We start from the raw sequence: 23,107 nt of genomic DNA on the forward strand, positions 1-23,107 counted from the left end.
GAAGGTAGCGCACAAAAGAGATATAGAGAAGTCGGGAAGGTTTCACGCGGGAGAACGGATAAGTTTGCGCGATCTTGTTGGATGAGCACAGATACCTCACACAACGACTCGCCGTGCTTTTGTTCACTGCCAGGTCTCCATAGACATTCTGCAAGCGCTTATGAATACTTGGAATGCTCTGGTTTTTCTCTAGAGGAAACCCAATGACAGCTCTCTGCTTGGAACGCACCTCCATTACGGACGCCATTTTGCAGGTATGTATAGGTCCGCCACTTATCGGAACTTCATGAAACTGTAGGGACTGGAACGGAATATTCCACGGTGTCCTCAACAATTTTCGTATTTTTCAATGTAAATTGGTCGAAGGAAACAAGAGTTCATTACTTATTGAATGTCCCTCGTATTACAAATAATCTGTCACTTTAAAAAAAGTGTTAATTTCGGAGTTAACGGTAAAGAACTTTGGGAACCATTGCTGTAATGTAACCTCTGTGAAAAACAGAATACATGACGGTTTATGTGTTTGTGCAAAAGTTCATACTGTGAAAGTTCTTTATTTACATCTTCAAATAATTAAATCAGAAGGATGGCCCTGACTAAAAAGAAATCCTAACAAAAACCTATGTATTTCATTAAGCACTTACCTCACAAAAATCTTCATTACGCGAACTACTGCAATACAGCGAGCGTCAATACTGCCAGCTAAATAAAAGATTCTAACTACTAAAACCAGTAACTACTAAAAGGCATGTGGTTAGCAAAGGAAAGATTTTGTTGCAAACCAAATAATTTTTTTTTTACCTTAATAATGTGAAATCCAGTTGAGACCGAATATAAATCGTCATTGCCATCTAGTACAAAGATATATAATCATGAATATTATTCAGTCTCCAAGTCGAACATGTACAGATCGTTAGCCTACGCTAACACTTCAGACCTCTACCCTCCATCAATGCTAACTTCTCACATCTAACATCACTGCTGACTGTTCACCTCCAACTGCCCAACAGTACTTCCATCACTGCTGGCTACTAACTTCCAACTGCCCAACACTACTGGCGATTAACTTCCAACAACGAGTCCAACCAGCCACAGAGTCTCTTACAAAGAAAGCACAGTCAGAGATCCAATGCAAAGCGCTACACAGCGCTGCCAACACAGAAGCAGCCCACTTACAACTGGAAATCGCACGACGAACAGCTAGGGTAGCATGCGAGGTTATGACGTCATCAGAGGCACTCTCAGTCCCCCTTTCATGCAGATCTTCGCTAAGACATACTTGAAGAAAATTGTAGAATCTCTATCTCGCCGAACTGAGAATATTGTCTACTTCTATATCTACATACACACTCCGCAAGCCACAGTACGGTGCCTGGCGGAATGTACGCTGTACCACTACTAGTTATTTCCTTTCCTGTTCCACTCGCAGATAGAGCGAGGGAAAAGCGAACTGTGCGTAAGCCGCCTATGAACCCTAATTTCTCGGATCTTGTCCCCGTGCTCTTTACGCGAAATGTATCTTTGCAGCAGCAGAATTGTATTGCAGTCAAACGCCAGCTCTCTAAATTTTCGCAATAGTGTTCCTCGAGAAGAACGTCGCCTTCCTTCCAGAGATTCCCATCTGAGTCCGCGAAGCATCACCGTAACATTTGCCTGGATGTCTTCTTATAATCTGATCTGACGCGGATGCAGTACTCAAGAATGAGTCGCACTAGTGTCTTATATTCATACCACACTTCCCTAAAATTCTCCCAATAAACTGAAGACTATCATTCGTCTTCCCTACCACAGCCCTCACATCCTCGTCCCATTTCAAATCGCTTCGCTACGCACAAAAATTTAAACGACGTGACTCTACTAATTCCGTATCCGAATATTACGGGTTTGTTTTTCCTACTTACTCGCATTAACTCACATTTTCCTATATTTAGAGCTAACTGCCGTTCTTCACACCAACTATAAATTTTGTCTAAGTCAACTTTTATCCTCCTACAGACACTCAACTTCGACACCTTCCCTTACACCACGGCATTAGCTGCATACAACCGCAGATTGTTGCCCACCCTGTGTTAAAGAGAATAACGTTTGACGATGCCATTACGGCTCCAGTATATTAGGACATGTTTTTATAAAACAGACCTGAAGATGGTCATTATAGACCGGAACTGCTAGTCTGATAACAAAAAATTTGTGGCCACAGACATGAAGTGAAGGAAATCCATTCAATATCTCCGTATTAGTTACGCTATCTACCCATATGAACTTCAGCATTCTTCTGTAGCACCACATTTCAAAATCTTCTGTTCCTTCTTGCCTAAACTGTTTGACGTCCTTGTTTCACTCCCGTACATACTTACGCTCCAGAAAAATACCTTCACAAAAAAATCGTAACACTTACGTCTATATGCAGTTGAAATAAGCAGTTCACGTAATATGCAAAAAATTGGCGATTTCTCGAACTGGAGAACAATCAAGAAAGGGTTGCCGCAAGGTTCGGCCTTGGGTCCTCTGCTGTTCTTGATATATATTAATGACTTGCCATTCTATATTCACGAAGATGCAAAGCTGGTATTTTTTGCCGATGATACAAGTATAGCTATCACACCCAACAGACAAGAATTAACTGGTGAAATTGTAAACAATGTTTTTCAGAAAATCATTAAGTGGTTCTCTGCAAATGGGCTCTCATTAAACTTTGACAAAACACAGTATATACAGTTCCACACAGTAAATGGAATGACACCATTGATAAATATAGGCTTCGATCGGAAATCGGTAGCCAAGGTAGAATATTCCAAATTTCTGGGTGTATGCATTGATGAGGGGTTGAACTGGAAAAAACACACTGAGGATCTGCTGAAACGTTTGAGTTCAGCTACTTATGCTATTAGGGTCATTGCAAATTTTGGCGATATACATCTGAGTAAATTAGCTTACCATGCCTATTTTCATTCTCTGCTTTCCTATGGGATCATATTCTGGGGTAACTCATCATTGAGTAAAAGAGTGTTCATTGCACAAAAGCGTGTAATCAGAATAATTGCTGGAGCTCATCCAAGATCATCCTGCAGACACTTATTTAAAGAGCTAGAGATCTTCACTGTAGCCTCACAATATATATATTCACTTTTGAAATTTGTTATTAACAATCCGAACGAATTCAAAAGTAATACCAGTGTACATGGCTACAACACTAGGAGAAAGGATGATCTCCACTACTCAAGGTTAAATCTAACTTTGGCTCAGAAGGGGGTAAATTATGCTGCCACGAAAGTCTTTGGTCACTTACATAGTAGCATCAAAAGTTTGACAGATAGCCATATAGCATTTAAAAGGAAATTACTAGAATTTCTTAATGGCAACTCCGTCTACTCATTAGATGATTTTTTGGATATAATAAGTGGGTTAATTTCCCTAACCCCCACAAAAAATTAAAAATATTAAGTGTCATGTAATATTTTGTGTAATGTAATATCTTGTATAGACACCTTTTATTAACCTGACACGTTCCACATCACTACTTAGTGTCGTATTCATGATCTATGGAACAAGTACTAATCTAATCTATGCAAAGTTAACAAATTTCCTTTCTTCAAAAATGGTTCAGATGGCTCTAAAGCAATATGGGACTTAACATCTGAAGTCATCGGTTCCCTAGACTTAGAACTACTTAAACCTAACTAACCTAAGGACATCAGACACATCCATGCCTGAAGCAGGATTCGAACCTGCGACCGTAGCAGCAGCGCGGTTCCGGACTGAAGCGCCTAGAACCGCTCGGCAATCTTTTCTTCAGAAACGTTTTTCTTGCCATTGCCAGTCTATGTTTTATATCCTCTTCACTTCGGCATCAACAGTTATTTTACTGCCCAAACGGCAAAACCTTACTAATGGTTCAAGTGTCTCGTTTCCTAATGTAATTCCCTTAGATAATCCGATTTAATTCGACTACATTCCTTTATCTCTGTCTTGTTTTTGATGTTGTTCGTATTATGTCCTCTTTCGAAGACATTGTCCATTCCGTTCAACTGCTCTTCAAAGTCTTCTTATCTCTGGCAGAGTTACAATGTCATCGACAAATCTCAAGGTTTTCTACTCCAAATTTATCTTTACTGCCTGCTCAGTGTACAGATTGAATAACATCGGAAATAGGCTACAACCCTGTCTCACTTCCTTCTTGACCACTGCTTCCCTTTCACGCCACTCGACTCTTATAACAGCCGACTTGTTTCTATACAAGTTGCAAATAGACTCCACTCCCTATCTTTTACTCCTTTTTTTTATACGGCGCGCTCGTTACTTGCTGCCGCTACTGTAACATCTCCGACGGCTGTTTTTGTGGCCTTGTTGTGCAGGAACGCAACCTGGTGGCAGACGACAGCCAGCTGTGGCCGAACGCGACGCTCTACTACGAGGTGTCGTCAGAGTTCACGGCAGCGCAGCGCAAGGCGCTGGAGGCGGCCATCGCAGACCTGCAGAAGGAGACGTGCGTCCGCTTCCGCCGGCGCACCACGCAGCGCACATACCTGCTGTTGAGGAACGCCGGCCGCGGGTGAGTCGCCACGACCGCTGCTGGCGCGTCGAGAAAACCAGTTACCAGATAGGGGTCAACCTGCAGCTGCGATCGCCCCGTGTTTTCACTCTCCACAAGTCAAACCAACCTGTCACCAACCGGTATTGCCCTTCTTCATATTGGTTCAGTAGCCCTGTTTGGTGTAAGACTATTCACTTGATCAATATACTAGGATGGGTCGCACGAGCGTCCCGGAAACAATCTCCTTTCTAGACTGATTGCATTTCCCCAGTACACACTCTAACAAGGGGAGGCCAAGACGTTTGGAACTCGGATTTACTGCATACGTCGTTCACTCGTAGTACTCCATGAGGACAACAAAATGTGTAAGCAGTAGCGCGTACTTCTAAAGCGTTACTGAGGTGGTGGTGGTGGTGGTGGTGGTGGTTAGTGTTTAACGTCCCGTCGACAACGAGGTCATTAGAGACGGAGCGCAAGCTCGGGTTAGGGAAGGATTGGGAAGGAAATCGGCCGTGCCCTTTCAAAGGAACCATCTCGGCATTCGCCTGAAACGATTTAGGGAAATCACGGAAAACCTAAATCAGGATGGCCGGAGACGGGATTGAACCGTCGTCCTCCCGAATGCGAGAGCGTTACTGAGGAAATCGCAAGATAACTTCAGTCGTCAAATATGTATCTGTGCACGGCCAATTTTACCATGAAGCTGTTACAGCAGAGTGGTGCCGGCACGGTAGCTCAGCGTGTTCGGTCAGAGCGTTAGCTACCCTTTGTAATAAAAAAAAACTGAGCGAACGCATCAACAAACAAGCTGAACGGGTGTTATCGGACGTCCGCCCTGAACAAATTCAACGAACAATACACAACAAATCTTTTTTTAATTTTTTAAGTGGTTGGCGTTCAAGCCGCTGGATCAGTTCCGTTCGTCAGTTTTTTTATTTATTTTCAACACAGTCATTTTCTTTACTATTTATATTACAATTGATATAATGGGAAAAATACGTGTAATCGGATGAACTTTTATTAAAATTACAATCTTATTTGGCAGTCCACTAATTTTTATTATCACAAATAATATAATATTCATAACTATCGACTAGTAAACGACCAAGCACATGCTTCAAACGTTCTCAATTCGGGAGACACCTGGCAGCCGTGCAGGCCAAGGGAGTATTTGCCAAGCACGAAGGCAAGTAGTAGAAACTCGGCCGTACTCTTCCTGATATGTAAGCCCAGGATGGCTTGCCATGGAGGGAAACAAAACGGGGCGAAGAACATCGTCGGCTTAATGCTGCTCTGTAAGGCCAGCCGGAGTGGCCGAGCAGTTCTAGACGCTTCAGTCTGGAACCACGCGACCGCTACGGTCGCAGGTTCGAATCCTGCCTCGGGCATGGATGTGTGTGTCGTCCTTAGGTTAGTTAGGTTCAAGTAGTTCTAAGTTCTAGGGGACTGATGACCTCAGATGTTCCACAGTGCTCAGAGCCATTTTCGCTGCTCTGTAAGGGTGCCGCGGATAACAAGCAAAGGGGTTGTACTATGAATAGCAATGGTGCCCCAGACCAACATTGCTTGTTGTCGTGCCGTATAGTGGATGACAGTCAGGTTGGTATCCCACCGAACGGGGCGTCTCCAGACATGTCTTCAGCCTGGAATCTCATTGACTGGAATAGAATTGTCTTTGGTTATGAGACACGCTTCATATTGAGCCCCGATGACTTGCGGATACTTGTCTATGGACGCCCCCAGACAGCAGAGGGGTAACGGCCCGGGAACCAGGAGTGATGTTCTGGGAGTGTAATTTCTTTTCATAGCACGGTCCCTTTGGTTGTCATCCGCGCCACTCCTAAAGCACAGAGGTATGTCGACGATTCTACGCACCGTTTTGTTGCCCTTCATGGCACTCCATACTAGGCTTACATTTCAGCAAGATAATTCCCCCACGCATGGCGAGAGTTTCTACTGCGTGTCTTCGTCCTCAGACCCTACCTTGGCCAGTAAGGTTACCGGATCTCTACCCAGTTAAGCGCTGGAGAATATGGGTAGTGCACTCCAACCTGCGCGGGATTTTGTTGATGTATCGCGCAATTGGACATTTTGGAGCGATTTCCCTCAGAAAGATATCCAAAAAACTCTTATCAATCAGTGTCTAGTCGAATAACAGCTTGCAAAAAAATGTTCAAATGTGTCTGAATGCCTAAGGGACCAAACTGCTGAGGTTATCGGTCCATAGACTTACACACTACTTAAACTAACTCATGCTAAGAACAACACACACACCCATGCTCGAGGGAGGAAAGAACCACCGGCGGGATGGGCCGCGCAATCCGTGACATGACGCCTCTAACCGCGCAGCCACTTCGCGCGGCAAGAGCTTGCATAACGACCAGAGGTGGACCAATGCGTCACTGATTTGCTCAGTTTGTGAAGCTGTTTCTTTTGAATAAATCATCCAATTTTTCTCAAATTGTAATTGTTTGTTTGTCTGTACCATGTACATCACATCCACCGATTTTCGTCCTAATAAAGCTTTGTTGGTGCGTCTTTTTTTCTTTTTTTTGAGTGTGCCACCTGTCAATCAAGTCTGCCAGCTGCAATGCCTATGACTAAGCCTATGTGGTCATTCCATTTTATAACTCCATAAACTGTTACACTCAGGTATTTCTATGAGTTGATTAACCCTGTGTGATTCATAATTCCCTGTACTATACTCATAGGACACTACGCTTTTGCGGCTTGTGAGGTGCATTTTACATTTCTGAACATTTAAAGTAGACTGCCAATCTTTGCACCTTATCAAGATCTGTGGTTACTATTAAAATTTGCTGTCGCATCGTTAATACGCAGCGAGAGCAGCAAGCGTCCCAACTCACTTCCGTGGGGCACGCCTAAAGTTACTTCTGAATCTGTCGACGACTCTCCACCACAAGAAATATTTATGTTCCACACACAGGGTTTACCTGTTCTCGTGCAGTAACATATTTAAGGCCATAACAAGTGCGGCACACTATTATCGCTCTTCTTAATCGCCCTATGTATCCAGTTATGTTACCTAGCCTAGATGAATATCAGAGATTGTTCACTGTTAATCTCATCATGGTACATCAACTTCAGTCTGTATAGTATTTCGTAACTCACCCTTCCAATTTCACACTCAGGAACAGATTACAGTAGACCAATCATGCTACACCAATTGTTCCCAGACTAATGTGATTTAGTTGTGTGATTTCGTTGCAAGAATTCAAAATTCATGCCTCGATATAAGAACTATAAGGAGCAGGCAGTTTCACCATTTCCTCTGTTTACGTGACATTAGTAATGCGTTACCTCTACACGAAAGGGACAGAATGAAGTTTAGTGATATCAGATAATGTTGAACACTAATAATTTGATATTTTACACGCGCAACGGTCTGTTTCCCTAACTTCAGTGTTAATCAACTCTGAAACGGTGCAACGTACTGAATTCCTTTCTTATCAGTTATTTCTCAGAATAACATCCCCCTCAACACCCTTACAGGCCTTCCGAACTGTTTCTGACCGACCTGTATATCTATAATCAGACCTCTTTTATGTACTTGGTGTATTTTGTATCACAAGTTACCACATGCCGGTTCTTACTTTTACTTAAAACAATCCCAATATGAAATAGAGACTATGTTTCGTATCAGTACAGTTCCTGTCAAAAAATTCTGAAAACAGTTCAGCTGTTCACTGTGAACCATGTTTCGATCGCACCGGGGTGTTGCTTAGCGAAGCGAAATGGATATGCGGCCTAGACAATGGCGCTTGAACGCCAGATACTTCTCGTTACAAAAGGTCGATTAACGCACGCGACTTTGAGCTTGCATGCTAAACTCGCATATGGCAACACGTGCCTTTCATATCGGGCAAGCCCTGCGTGTTAAGCACAATACTACTAATTCGCGTTTATATAATTCTGCAATGACTCGCGTAATATCCTTATCAGAAACCAAATACCCAGTCAGAACGAATTTATTAGATCGTCCAGTGTCAAAATAAAGTAGCCAGAGAAAATTATTTTAATTAAAAAAATAAAATTGCTGTAGTGAGACACGACAGGAGCGTTCGACGACATTTTCTTTTCAGTACTTTTCATTCACTATCCCTAAAGGTAAATTAGGCTGTTCCAGTTTTGATCGGTTGTAGAGTTACGAGTTACAGTTTGTTTTTCATCTTAAAACCAGACTAGGTGATAGTGCGGTAGAAGGAGTCCTAATTGGGAATATCTGAGAGGTGCTTTGCATTCCCGGAATTTACCTTACAATCGAGATAAATCTCCCGGAACCCCTGTTCGGAACTGGGGGATAGGACCTATTTTTAACTGAATCCTGGGGCAATTTGTCCCACATAAAAGGTATGAAAGCCTAGTCTCTGTGTCAGTGTAATTCTTTATGTGGTTGAAGAGATGGGCTGCTGATTTGCTTGGCATGTGCAGTGTATCTAAGTCGTTGCCGATTGCAGGTATCAAGCTAGGTGGAGCAGCGCTTAGTACACTGGTTTCGCATTCGGAAGGAGGACGGTTCAAATCCGTCTCCAACCACCCTGACTTAGGTTTTCCACGATTTCCCTACATAGTTCCCGGATGGTTCCTTTGAAAAGGGGCACCGCCGATTTCCTTCCCCCTACTTGAAACAATCCGGCCTTGTGCACCGTCTCCAGTAACATCGATGTCGACGTGACATTAAACCCTAATCTTTCTACCCTTTGATTTCAGAGGATACGATCAATGGTAATGTCTGTGTGTGGCGACGGTGTTTCATTGTGGCTCTGCATATAAACGACAGATACAGTCGTTTTTATTTCGATTCGATTTATGTTACGTGTTGATGCGTCAAATGCGTCAAAACCTTCAGTTCATTATACTACAAGCGGTTAATGACTTTCTCCCTCTTGAAATATGAATGCTATCTTATGGAGAAAGAAATTTCAAACTGTTCTGAAAATTATAAAACGTAAAAACAAAACGCTAACGAACAGAACACTTGTTTAGTAATAAGTGCTTAACATCGCAGAGAGATTAGGCACACGAAAGCGTATCAGCGTCGTCGCTTGTACAACTGGAACGGACAGTGTTGGACCAAGCTGTTGTCAAATGAAATTCGGAGAGACAGTACACGTCGTCGTGATCAGAGGACGCTGTATCACGTGAAGAAGTTCGAAAGAAGCAGAATGAGCGACCTCCACTGTAAGATTGCGGTTAGTGCAGGTATGGATGTACAATAAAGAGCCGTGTTTGCGGGAATTGAAGCTCAGGTTTAGAAGAATACTTGGAATCACCATGGAATACAGTCTCTGTAAAGCAGCTTCGGAAGAAACACAGACTACTGCATAATAGCTGTAAAACAAAGCATGGGACTACAGGAACGCTGGTGTCCAAAATTAAAGCAACAAACTACTATTTCCCCGTTCTGTGTTTAATTCACGATATAATCATACAAACTGTCAGTACAATCGTGTTCTGCACGGAAGATGGCATTTCGATCAACGGACAACCACGCCAGCAATGACGTCAGGACACATATCAAGCGGGGTGGTGTTTGGCGGGTAGTCCCACATCCACAATCACTGTGTACACAGTCACAGACGGTGCAGTATGGCACAGAAAAGACGCCTACAGACTCTCTGCTGTGGAAGGCCATAGGAGGAATGGAAGCAGGGCAGTTCCAAACTAACGTGGCCCGATGGTTTAATGTGGTTCGTTCTGCTGTTGCTCGGATGAGGCGACTGTTTATAGAGACCGAAACTGTATCCCGGAGACCAGGACAGCACCAGCCACGTGTGACATCAGAAAGAGTGGACTGTTATTTGGTTGTATGATCACTACGGTACCTCCCTAGTACTGCACTGCAACTGGAATCTGACCTCGCAGCATCCCCTGGACGTGTTGTACCGAGGTGAGTGGGGTACAGAAGGCTTCAGCAGAGTGGCCTTTATTGTTGAAGACCTACTGTCTGTTACCTCTGACGTGTCTTCACAGAAGGGAACGTCTAGAGTGGAGCAGTCAGCATACCACCTCGACGGTCGAACAGTGGGTCAACGTTCTTTTCACATATGTGTCCCGATTTGATCTGGAGAGCGATTCTCGACAGATTCGAGTCGAAGGGCACATGGAACACGATTTCTGGACCCAAACATTGTGAAAAGAACCGATATTGAGGAGGATCTCTAATAGCGTGGGCAGGGATTCTGTTGACCACTCGAACACCTCTTCATGAAAATGTACGAGTGAATCAGCAAGATTTAGCTGCTGTCAGGTTCCGTAAGGAGATCCTGGGATCTCGTGCACGGTTGTTGCAAGATGCTGTGAGCTCAGACTTCGTATCGATGGACGAAAATGCTCCATGTTTTTTTTTTTTTTTTTTTTTTTTTTTAGAAACGGACGATATTGCACGCATGGCGCGGCCTGCTCGCTCTCCCGATTTGAATCCCATAGAGCATGTATGGGATACATAGGGAGAAGGCTTGCATCACGTCAGCATTCACCAACCACTGTCCAAGACTTGTGAGCAGCTCTGCAGGGAGAATTGCCTCAACATGAGATAGATGGCATTATTCACAGCATATTCCATCGTTGTCAGGCCTGTATTGGTGCCAGAGATGGTCACACCCCATTCTGAGCACATTAATCAGTTTTTAGAATGTGTGTGCAAACCCGTTAAGTTGGAAAAAAACGAAGAACGTTTTTGTCTACTGTTATGCATGTTGCAGTTGATTATGATCTGTATTCTTTACACTGTTTCTACTTTACTATCATCTGTTTGTAATGTTTTGTGGCAAAATAAACGCAACCTTACAAAATTTCCGTTTGTTGCTTTAATTTTGGACATCGGTGTAGGTAGAAGCTGAATGAAACGCATTAGACTGTTAAGGCGCGAAGCTTTCATAGCAGAGTATTTTCGAAGGATTTCTCACAAAACCGAAAGAAATTTTGATCATATGTACCGGCTGTTAATGTTACCAAAGTTAGTGTCCAGACACTCACGGACGAGACGGCACTGAAACTGACAGTAGCAAAGCAAAAGCAGAAAAACTTAATGCGGTTTCCAAATGTTTCTTTACAAACGAAAGTCCAGCTTAATTCTCTCACCACTGAAAAGATGAGTGATGTAGATATTAGAGTCAGTGGTGCTGAGAAACAGTTGGAATCGCTAAAATTGAAAAAAGTTCCTGGGATCGATGCAATCCATTTTCTGTACTCGGTAGACTGTCGATTTCATTCAACACTTTCTGCAATGTTTCTTCAGTTTCGCTGAGGACAGCAGAATCAACAGCGAATCTTATCATTGATACCCTTTCACCTTGAATTTTAATCCCACTCTGGTATTTTATTTCCATCATTGCTTTTCGATATGTAGATTGAAGAATAGGGGCGAAAGTCTACGGCTCTGTCTTACACCCATTTTAATCCGAATAGCTCAATTTTTCTTCTTTTATGCTTACTGTCCCCTCTTTATTCTAGTTTATATTGCAAATTATCCATTTTCCTCATAGCTTACTCGTATTTCCCTCAGAATTTCGAACAAATGTTACCATTTTACACTGTTCAACGCTCTTTGTAGGTCGACAAATCCTTTGAACGTGTCTTGATTTTTCTTCAGCCTTTCTGCCATAATCAATAGCAACGTCAGAGTTTCCCCTCTGGTGCCGTAACCTTTCCGTAGGCCAAACTGATCGTCATCTAATAGATCCTCAGCTGCTACAGCAGCTGAATATCGAAGTCTTGAATGTACTGGACTATGTTCCCAACGTTAAGTGGGCGGACATTTTCCTGAAGAAAACCGCACCTTCGGAAACCTTTCCTCTCCTCTTCGATCTCAGTTTGAATTTCAGGAGCGGTCTAAGGCGCTGCAGTCATGGACTGTGCGGTTGGTCCCGGCGGAGGTTCGAGTCCTCCCTCGGGCATGGGTGTGTGCGTTTGTCCTTAGGATAATTTAGGTTAAGTAGTGTGTAAGCTTAGGGAATGATTACCTTAGCAGTTTAGTCCCATAAGATTTCACACACATTTGAACATTTTTTTTTTTTTTTTTTTTTTAATTTCAGCTTTGGCTGCAGCTGACGCTACGCACTGTTTGACCTTTACAGATGTAATGAATCAGCAGTGATCTTTATGTGTCCCAAAACGCTGTCATCAGTTTTCCTGCAGTAGCTTGGCTTTTGAACTTTTTTTCGTTAGTTTCATGTTTTTCTTACACAAACTAGCACTACTCCAATACCCAAGATCCCACTAGTTACGTAAGAAATTTTGTGTCATTTCCTTACAGCAGACGACTCCACAAGATATTTATTGCTGAAAATTTTTCAGGCATTTCTCTTTAGAACGTTAGGAGCGTCTGTCTGACTTCTGTAGTAGTGTGGGGGTGGAAATTGCATCTTGCAGGAGCCACAGGGTAAAGGGTACATCTCAGATTAATCCGTTGCGCAGAATAACAGAATAGCAGATCAACCCCACGCTCACAACATTCATAAGTAATTGAGGATGCGGTACAAGTCCTGCTCTGAGATCATGAGGTTGGCACAGGAAAGGAACAAGTCAGATGGGTGATGACTCAAAAAAAAAAAAAGGAAGTGTGCCCTGACCACACAATGTCTCACGCACGGAGTGAGGCATGTAGGCATGTGACACCTTCGATGGACATTTATACATTGAATGGGGACGTTAAGCTCGTTGCTGTTCCAGGGGAGCATGCTATGGGCCAAAAACGGGTTTCACCCTTTCCCTCCCCCCCCCCCCCCCTCTCTCTCTCTCTCTTTTTCCTGTCGTCATTAACAGAGTAAAGATTATACTCTCCCACTAGTGCTAGTCTAGCTCTAAGTGGTTTTTACCTTGTTGGTGCGATGACGAGCAGTTTGGTGAATCGAATTTTAGGTTAGATGACGAGGTTGTGGAAAATTTTCTTTGTATTTGGCTTTTCCCTGTAACTCTGTGCAGTTGTTACGTAGCGTGATCGCCTGACTGTCCGGCTGTGCTGTGTTACAGATGTGCGTCGCCAGTAGGCTACATGGCAGGGGCAGGCGCGATGTCGGTGTACCTGCGACAGCCGGGCTGCGCCCGCCGCGGCACGGTCCAGCACGAGCTGCTGCACACGCTCGGCTTCTGGCACGAGCACACGCGCGCCGACCGCGACCGCCACGTCACCGTGCACTGGGAGCGCATCCAGCCAGGTACTTAGTGACCGCGCTGCTCCTAGGCCATACTGTCAAGTGAAATATGGTAGTTATTGGGGTTAAGTTACGGTTTCTGTCTCAAATGCGACCTGTAAATAACAGTTGACGAACAGCTGGGAATATTTTGCATGTGAATGTGTGGTACAGATTCCTTTAAACGAAAGGATAATTTCATTCTTTATTTCAACAATACTGTCGGCTTGATTAGTGATTACATAGCTTCACAGATTGAACTGGTTCTACGCTGAGGCAGTTCTGTTTATACGTGCATTCTATTTCAGATTCAGAACCCTTTGTCTCACCTGCTAGCACCAAGCTAAATTTTAAGATGTGAAGCTATCTTCCTACGTGATATGTGATTTTTGGGATTTATTCTTGGTCTTATGTATAATGCACTTTGCTTAGTACTCATGTCACCAGTACGAATTTGCTTCCTTCTTGTCTGCTCGCTTCCACCCTCGTGCACCTTTAAGTCCCCATTCTCATTAAATTATTTCTTTAACTTCTAGTAATCGCTTCCTCAACCTGCCCACTGCTTATCTTCCTTCTCCATTTTCTGTTTTCATCAAATACTTTACTTGCTACTCTTGCTTGTGGCATTCTTTCCTAGTTACAAAGCCAACTATTTCAGGTTCTTTGTATTTACTTCCTGCACTGTTACTGTTTCTACAAAAAGTTTTCGCATTTAGTCCTTCTTCCTACCCTCCACATTTCGTTTTCAACAACATTTGACCTAGGCCAGTTAAGTGACAGGTTTTGTCACGTAGTTGCAAAAGAAGCCCACGTACTGTTGCTTTACACAACATATCACTTGAACCTGGCTTCTCATGCTCTATCTAATTGTAAAACATGCTTGCAGTCAGACAGTATCATATCACTAAACGTGCATATTGAGGCAGCAAAGCAATGTAAATATGCGGTACCGAACTTCGATACTATATTTCTATTTCCTCCCAAAACAATACACAACAACCAATTTCTCCAAATTTTGTTCACGTAAGTTCATGCGTTTATCTGATAGAGTATTTTTGTACGCAGAAAATGACCTTTGAATTGAAAACAGTCTTGGATGCAATTTATTCTTTTTGTAATAACGCATTGCGCCTTTATGGGGCATCTTCAGATTACCTATAGGGCTAACAAAAAGAAGCAAAAATTATCGTATGGTCCTAGCATGAATGATTCTAAATGTGGATAAGGAATTGTTACTAATATTAGTTTTCCATTTGCAACATTTTAAAAATCATAAAACGGCCCTGTGCTACACTGAACCACGTATCAAACCCGATAAACCCGCTGAGGCCCAGTCAAAAATAACTAATATACACTCCTGGAAATTGAAATAAGAACACCGTGAATTCATTGTCCCAGGAAGGGGAAACTTTATTGACACATTCCTGGGGTCAGATACATCACATGATCACACTGACAGAACCACAGGCACATAGACACAGGCAACAGAGCATGCACAATGTCGGCACTAGTGCAGTGTATATCCACCTTTCGCAGAAATGCAGGCTGCTATTCTCCCATGGAGACGATCGTAGAGATGCTGGATGTAGTCCTGTGGAACGGCTTGCCATGCCATTTCCACCTGGCGCCTCAGTTGGACCAGCGTTCGTGCTGGACGTGCAGACCGCGTGAGACGACGCTTCATCCAGTCCCAAACATGCTCAATGGGGGACAGATCCGGAGATCTTGCTGGCCAGGGTAGTTGACTTACACCTTCTAGAGCACGTTGGGTGGCACGGGATACATGCGGACGTGCATTGTCCTGTTGGAACAGCAAGTTCCCTTTCCGGTCTAGGAATGGTAGAACGATGGGTTCGATGACGGTTTGGATGTACCGTGCACTATTCAGTGTCCCCTCGACGATCACCAGTGGTGTAAGGCCAGTGTAGGAGATCGCTCCCCACACCATGATGCCGGGTGTTGGCCCTGTGTGCCTCGGTCGTATGCAGTCCTGATTGTGGCGCTCACCTGCACGGCGCCAAACACGCATACGACCATAATTGGCACCAAGGCAGAAGCGACTCTCATCGCCGAAGACGACACGTCTCCATTCGTCCCTCCATTCACGCCTGTCGCGACACCACTGGAGGCGGGCTGCACGATGTTGGGGCGTGAGCGGAAGACGGCCTAACGGTGTGCGGGACCGTAGCCCAGCTTCATGGAGACGGTTGCGAATGGTCCTCGCCGATACCCCAGGAGCAACAGTGTCCCTAATTTGCTGGGAAGTGGCGGTGCGGTCCCCTACGGCACTGCGTAGGATCCTACGGTCTTGGCGTGCATCCGTGCGTCGCTGCGGTCCGGTCCCAGGTCGACGGGCACGTGCACCTTCCGCCGACCACTGGCGACAACATCGATGTACTGTGGAGACCTCACGCCCCACGTGTTGAGCAGTTCGGCGGTACGTCCACCCGGCCTCCCGCATGCCCACTATACGCCCTCGCTCAAAGTCCGTCAACTGCACATACAGTTCACGTCCACGCTGTCGCGGCATGCTACCAGTGTTAAAGACTGCGATGGAGCTCCGTATGCCACGGCAAACTGGCTGACACTGACGGCGGCGGTGCACAAATGCTGCGCAGCTAGCGCCATTCGACGGCCAACACCGCGGTTCCTGGTGTGTCCGCTGTGCCGTGCGTGTGATCATTGCTTGTACAGCCCTCTCGCAGTGTCCGGAGCAAGTATGGTGGGTCTGACACACCGGTGTCAATGTGTTCTTTTTTCTATTTCCAGGAGTGTAATATCTTGTAACGATGGGATAGAACGTTAAATAAATAATGAAATTGAACGAAACATATCTTAATGGAGTCGTACTAGCAGGCCAGATTAATGCAATGGTAGCACCACGCACACGAAAGAAGTATACACATCTAAACAGAATACACTGAGATATCGCAGCAGCTTCAGGGCAGGAGCGTCACGTGGACACACAGGGGAGCAATGGGATGAGGCTTGCATACAATGACTGGCGCTCAGAGTAGTTGTAGACAGTCAGTATGTTTAATCCTTACAAAATACATCTAAAGATGGTTGAATCACTTTGATAAAATTAAGAGGTTAAATTTCATCAAAACACAGTCGCACATAAAGGGAAACTTCAAAGTACTCAAAATAGATGAAATAGCGACACCAGCCGTAATTAAATGAAACCGTAATATAGCCACCAACGATGGGCGTCATCCCAGTAACCGGGGATAAAACAAACTCTTAGAACAGCAAGTCTGCACTTGAAAAGTATAATCAACTGGAAGGAGGCGGGAGGGAAATTAAAAAACTGAAATGGAAACCCATTAGAAGAGCACAAACAAATTATGTAAAAATTTCAAAAACTGATATCACTGAATCATAATGGCTTCGGTTCCTACTAGTGAGCTGATTCTTCAGCACCTGTTCGTCGACCGTACACGTTTGTTTAAGGATTTCCAACTCTTCCAATAAATCAAGCTTTTTGCGTTTACGAGCACAATGTAAGATGCAAAGCTTGCATGTGTAAGATGCAGAGCTTGCATGTGTGGCTGTTGCCCTGTCGTCCTCAGGTGTTGAGCAAACGCACAGTTCTGCTTTACTTGACGTTTCTTAGTTAACAAATGCTGGCTAAATTTCGTTCTAAATATCCTTCCAGTTTGGCAAATGTAGAATTTAAGGCAGGCACAGGATTTGATTTTTAAACCCCAGAGGGAGAATACCAATCCTTAGCAGGCCGCACATTATGCACGGAAGAGTTGTGAACATTATTTTGCTGTGAAAAAGCTACAAGTACATCGAGAGCTTTGAAGAGCTTAGCTAACTGATACGATAATTTCCCCACAAAAGGAAGCTTTATACATCTCTGTGGTGGTGACAAAAGATTCGATTGCGCATTGTTTCCGTTGCGCGAAAACTTTTTTTTCACATAACCTATCTATCATCCGTGCAATAAGCTTTTAAGTTATCAAGTTCTCTGTTTATAGGTAAAGTGCTGAGGGGGCACTGCAAAGGCGGTCAGTCATTGATCTAAAACAAAACTTACTTTGTGCTGAGACAGATGACATGATGAAGCATGCATAACTGCATTACGGATTGAGGGCTTTCCAAAAAATATCAAGATGGATAGTATGGATCTCAAGCTACAACTGTAAATCTAAATGATTAAGATGTCCGTCGCGCGGGATTAGCCGACCGGTCTCAGGCGCTGCAGTCCTGGACTGTGCGGCTGGTCCTGGCGGAGGTTCGAGTCCTCCCTCGGGCATGGGTGTGTGTGTTTGTCCTTAGGATAATTTAGGTTAAGTAGTGTTTAAGCTTAGGGACTGACGACCTTAGCAGTTAAGTCCCATAAGATTTCATACACATTTGAACTCTTTTTTTTTTTTTTAAGGTGTCCGTGATGATTCATAACTTCATGCGTAAAACTACCAACTATGTGAACGAGAAGTGATCGTGTTGTGTGCCAGTGGCAGCCCTCACCAGCACCCGAGGTGCTGTGTCTGTATGACAATGACGAATTCAATGTGGCAACTTTCATTCACCTTGCAGACACCAAATATGCATATGTCCATTTGTTATGCCGTACACAGAACCGGCACTCGTCTGAAAAGAAGGCTCGATGTCACTTCAGCGTACAGTGTTGACGCCGCAAGCAGCACTGTCGACGCGCCTTTCTCTGGAGCTGCGCCAAGAAAGCAGTAATAACGGTCGCCGTGTGACGGTCTGTGGCGCTCCAGACGCCGTCGCACTGTCATTGCGGTCACTTGCCTTGATGTAAACAAGCCCATTTCCTGATTCAAGGTACGAAATTAGAATTATATATTAATACCTTCAGCTGCTAACGGGCGTTGATATATATCAACGGGGACAGGTGAAAATGTGTGCCCCGACCGGGACTCGAACCCGGGATCTCCTGCTTACATGGCAAACGCTATATCCATCTGAGCCACCGAGGCCACAGAGGAAAGCGCGACTACAGGGACTATCTCGCGCACGCCTCCCGCGAGACCCACATTCTCACCTTGATGTCCACACACTACATTCGTAGTGTCCCACCCCAACACACTCCTTACTCGTGGAAGACATTCTTACCAAGTCCCGTAAGAGTTCGGGGAATATGTGTGCTTCCGCACAGAAAAAGGTGGTCATGGCCGGTGTTGCCAGAACTATATACTTATATGGATATGGTGTCTGTTCTTTCGGACATGTCCGAACAGATACCATATCCATATAAGTATATGATTCAAGGTACGTGATGAGACTGTTCGTTCCTGCATGGCCGATCGAACAATATGTGTCTTTTCGGACGCTAGGTGCGTTCGATGACGCTCCTGACGTTCAGTATGAACTCCTGAACTTATAAATTATGTATTGGCATGACAGTTGTGTGATTCCGACTAATGTAAGTAGCAGCACCGTGGTACGACGATAAACGATAGTCCCGATATACCACGATTCTGCCACTGTCCAATTCCGACATATGCTCATAGATATTTATCTTTATTACACGAGGCATAACGCGACCTTTTCTCAAACAACACTGACATGCAATTTCTAAACGATAAACCTGCTACATAATCTCTCCTTATGCAGGGTGTTTGTTCTAACTTGAGATATTTAAATATCTCAAAGACGACGCACTGTACGGAAATAACGTTCGAAGTGAAAAGTTAATATTACTTAGTTAGTTACATGTTCCATAGATCATTTGAGCGATTCTTTCATCGAAACAATGTGTAACGAATCAGTTTACAAGATATGTATACATGATCAGTGTTAATATTAGTGAACACATTACTTTTGATCGTACTCATGCAACTTACTGGCTACTAGTTTTTAAGTAGAAATTCGTCAATGGAATACGAGTTGTCCAGGGGAAATGAGGTGGCGGTAGGTAATTGTATCGTGACCAGGTTCACTGTGTCGCTTTTTATCGAGTGTTCATGTAATGTCTTCAGCTGTTCCTGGTGGGTTTAGTCCTATTCATGGAATACTGTATAAGTTAACACACCACTGAATAACAGAAGTGACCTATGAACGGTTTTGTGTCTTGTACCATATTAAAAGTGCATAAGTCGACTATAAGAAATGAATACAAGTGCATTTAAATACTGGTTCGCTAGTCTGTTGCTACCATATATCAGAACGGGTAATGCTTTCTGTAATGGAAAATGAATCGCATTATTTCGTACAGTTAAAATAAAGATTGCACTGCTTCTACAAGGAACTATTAAATTTCGATTTGGTTGAAGGGAAAATGGTGTAGAATTTGAATAGAATAGTTGAAAAGCGAAATTCAAAAGTATCGAAAGGGTACAAGCCACAGGAAATGCATTATCTAATGGAGTCATTAGCACAGAATCACGGCCACAAGGTTTCCCATCTTCTACATTTGTAGCATTGAATTTGTCTGAGTTCAAAGCGGTCACGAAACGGAAAATTAATTTTCACCTCAAGGGCACACTAGTGAACGAGGTTGTTACACGAAAACTCTCAGAGAAGTGGAAAAACCACTCGTGGAAAGATATTTAAGATCAAACTAACAAGGGAAACTCCCCATCGCACCCCGCTCAGATTTAGTGCTAACAGGGCCCGGTGGACAAACCGTCAAAAACTGAACACAAATCAAGCATAAAAAAAAGGAAGCACATGTAGTGAATTATGGATAAAAATAAGAAATGCTATGTAGAGGAGCCGGAAAGTGTAATGGGTTGTGTTAGTCAAGGTGCTGGACTGCCAAGCCGGCGAGTCATGTTCGAACCTCACTACAACCAATTTCTTATTTATTTTTGCTGTTCGCTGTATTCAAATTTGTGTCTGTGTCGCGGTGTAACGTCCATTTGCAACAGCGACGTGTAAGGTAGGGACCTGTAATGACAGCTGTTACTGTAAAACTACTCTATCAGCAGCCGAAAAGAAATGGCTTTCGAATGGGAACCGCAAACATTTGATGCAAAGCGACGAGTCAACCGAATCCTCCATCGGAAAAAACAGGAGTGGGGGCCGGGGGGCGGGGGGGTGTCATATACGGCATTAGTGACAGTGCGTGTGTCATATGACGGGAATCTCTTACGACGCACATAATTTGTGTGCCTGGTGAGTGAGTGGGATATGCCTCGTTGCCCGATTTAGGTGTTCGTATGAATGTGAATGTGATCGCTGCCAAGGAAATGATGAAAACATAATACTTTGTCACATAAGCTGCAACAAGTGAACGCAGCAGTTTCACAATCACACAGTTTCTCTGTGCTCTGTCAAAACATATGTTTCTAACGTTTTTGAAGTTGCGTTCATGAATTCTTTTATTGTAACGTGGTTCACACCCGTTTATTTGTTGCTATCATTTCAGTGAGATGTGTATGTGGTATCGCACCTGCTATCACTATTCATCACAATTATTTACAAAGGCAATGTATTCTTACCACATGGCTCATATTCTGTAACCAGTGTGCAGTATGACAACTGCCAGCCTGACGGGCTAGCCGGGCGGTCTAACGCACTGCTTTCCGGGCGGGAAGGCGCCGGTCCCCGGCACGAATCCTCCCGGCGGATTAGTGTCGAGGTCCGGTGTGCCAGCCAGCCTGTGGATGGTTTTTAAGGAGGTTTTCCATATGCTTCGGCGAATGCGGGATGGTTCCCCTTATTCCGCCTCAGTTACACTATGTCGGCGATTCCTGCGCAAACACTTTCTCCACGTACGCATACACCATAATTACTCTACCACGCAAACATTTGGGGTTACGCTCGTCTGGTATGGACGTTTCCGCGGGGGGAGGGGGGGGGGGGGGGGTCCACTGGAGGCAGAACCGCACAGTAACCCTGGGTGTGGAGCGGGCGGTGGGGTGAGTGGACTGCCGTTGCCTGGGGTTGTCAACCCCTGAGGGCTACGGCGGGGACGAAGCCTCTCCGTCGTTTCTAGGTCTCCTGTTCCATACACGCAGACACACGCATACACATGGCAACTGCCAAGATTACAGAAAGGGAACAAACATTCCAGTGACCGGATGGACAGTTCGTAATGTTGTGAAAAAAAATAATAATAAAAATAGAGGTGGAGGAGGAAGTTAGTGTTTAACGTCCCGTCGACAACGAGGTCATTAGAGACGGAGCACAAGCTCGAATTAGGGAAGGATGGGGAAGGAAATCGGCCGTGCCCTTTCAAAGGAACCATCCCGGCATTTTCCTGAAGTGATCTAGGGAAATCACGGAAAACCTAAATCAGGATGGCCGGACGCAGAATTGAACCGTCGTCCTCCCGAATGCGAGTCCAGTGTGCCACCTCGCTCGGTAAATAAAAATAAAATAAATAAAAGCCACGAAGGACTTTCGAACACGGCTCGCCCGGTTTATAGTCTAACACTATGACCACTTAGCCATAACGTCGCAGATGTTTGATTTTTCTCGATATTACATATGTTAAGCTTGGACCGTTCGCGGTTTTTATTTTGCTTTTTTTTCACAGTTTAGTACACCTTCTTCCTGTTTTCACGCTTGATCTGTGTTCAGTTTTTGACGGGTTATCCTCTGCGCCATCTTACCTCTAAATCTGAGTGGGTTTCTGTTGTAACAAGAGGACGTATGAGAAGAAAACGATACTAAATACAGTAGTTTCTTAACCAGACGACGTAAACAGCAGAAGTGAAGACACCGACTCCAGTGGTGTGTGTGTGTGTGTGTGTGTGTGTGTGTGTGTGTGTGTGTGTGTGTTTTTTCTACATCTACATCTACATCTACATTTATACTCCGCAAGCCACCCATCGGTGTGTGGCGGAGGGCACTTTACGTGCCACTGTCATTACCTCCCTTTCCTGTTCCAGTCGCGTATGGTTCGCGGGAAGAACGACTGTCTGAAAGCCTCCGTGCGCGCTCCAATCTCTCTAATTTTACATTCGTGATCTCCTCGGGAGGTATAAGTAGGGGGAAGCAATATATTCGATACCTCATCCAGAAACTCACCCTCTCGAAACCTGGCGAGCAAGCTACACCGCGATGCAGAGCGCCTCTCTTGCAGAGTCTGCCACTTGAGTTTATTAAACATCTCCGTAACGCTATCACGGTTACCAAATAACCCTGTGACGAAGCGCGCCGCTCTTCTTTGGATCTTCTCTACCTCCTCCGTCAGACCGATCTGGTACGGATCCCACACTGATGAGCAATACTCAAGTATAGGTCGAACGAGTGTTTTGTAAGCCACCTCCTTTGTTGATGGACTACATTTTCTAAGCACTCTCCCAATGAATCTCAACCTGGTACCCGCCTTACCAACAATTAATTTTATATGATCATTCCACTTCAAATCGTTCCGCACGCATACTCCCAGATATTTTACAGAAGTAACTGCTACCAGTGTTTGTCCCGCTATCATATAATCATACAATAAAGGATCCTTCTTTCTATGTATTCGCAATACATTACATTT

The 23,107-nt window shown here is 44.3% G+C and overlaps 1 protein-coding gene and 1 non-coding gene across 2 annotated transcripts in view; one reads left to right on the forward strand and one right to left on the reverse strand.

Moving 5' to 3' along the window:
• Nucleotides 1-23,107, forward strand: part of LOC124777405 (bone morphogenetic protein 1-like) — a 75,621-nt gene that overhangs the window by 44,079 nt on the left and 8,435 nt on the right. The window contains exons 2-3 of the mRNA XM_047252804.1: nucleotides 4,356-4,552; nucleotides 13,529-13,713. Coding sequence (XP_047108760.1) covers nucleotides 4,356-4,552; nucleotides 13,529-13,713 — 382 coding nt within the window. The remainder of the gene's footprint in view (nucleotides 1-4,355; nucleotides 4,553-13,528; nucleotides 13,714-23,107) is intronic.
• Trnat-ugu lies at nucleotides 18,571-18,644 on the reverse strand. Its single transcript has one exon. It is a non-coding gene; the product is annotated as a tRNA-Thr (tRNA).

This window comes from Schistocerca piceifrons, chromosome 1 (genome assembly GCF_021461385.2).
Source record: "Schistocerca piceifrons isolate TAMUIC-IGC-003096 chromosome 1, iqSchPice1.1, whole genome shotgun sequence".
NCBI classification, from domain to species: Eukaryota; Metazoa; Arthropoda; class Insecta; order Orthoptera; family Acrididae; genus Schistocerca; species Schistocerca piceifrons.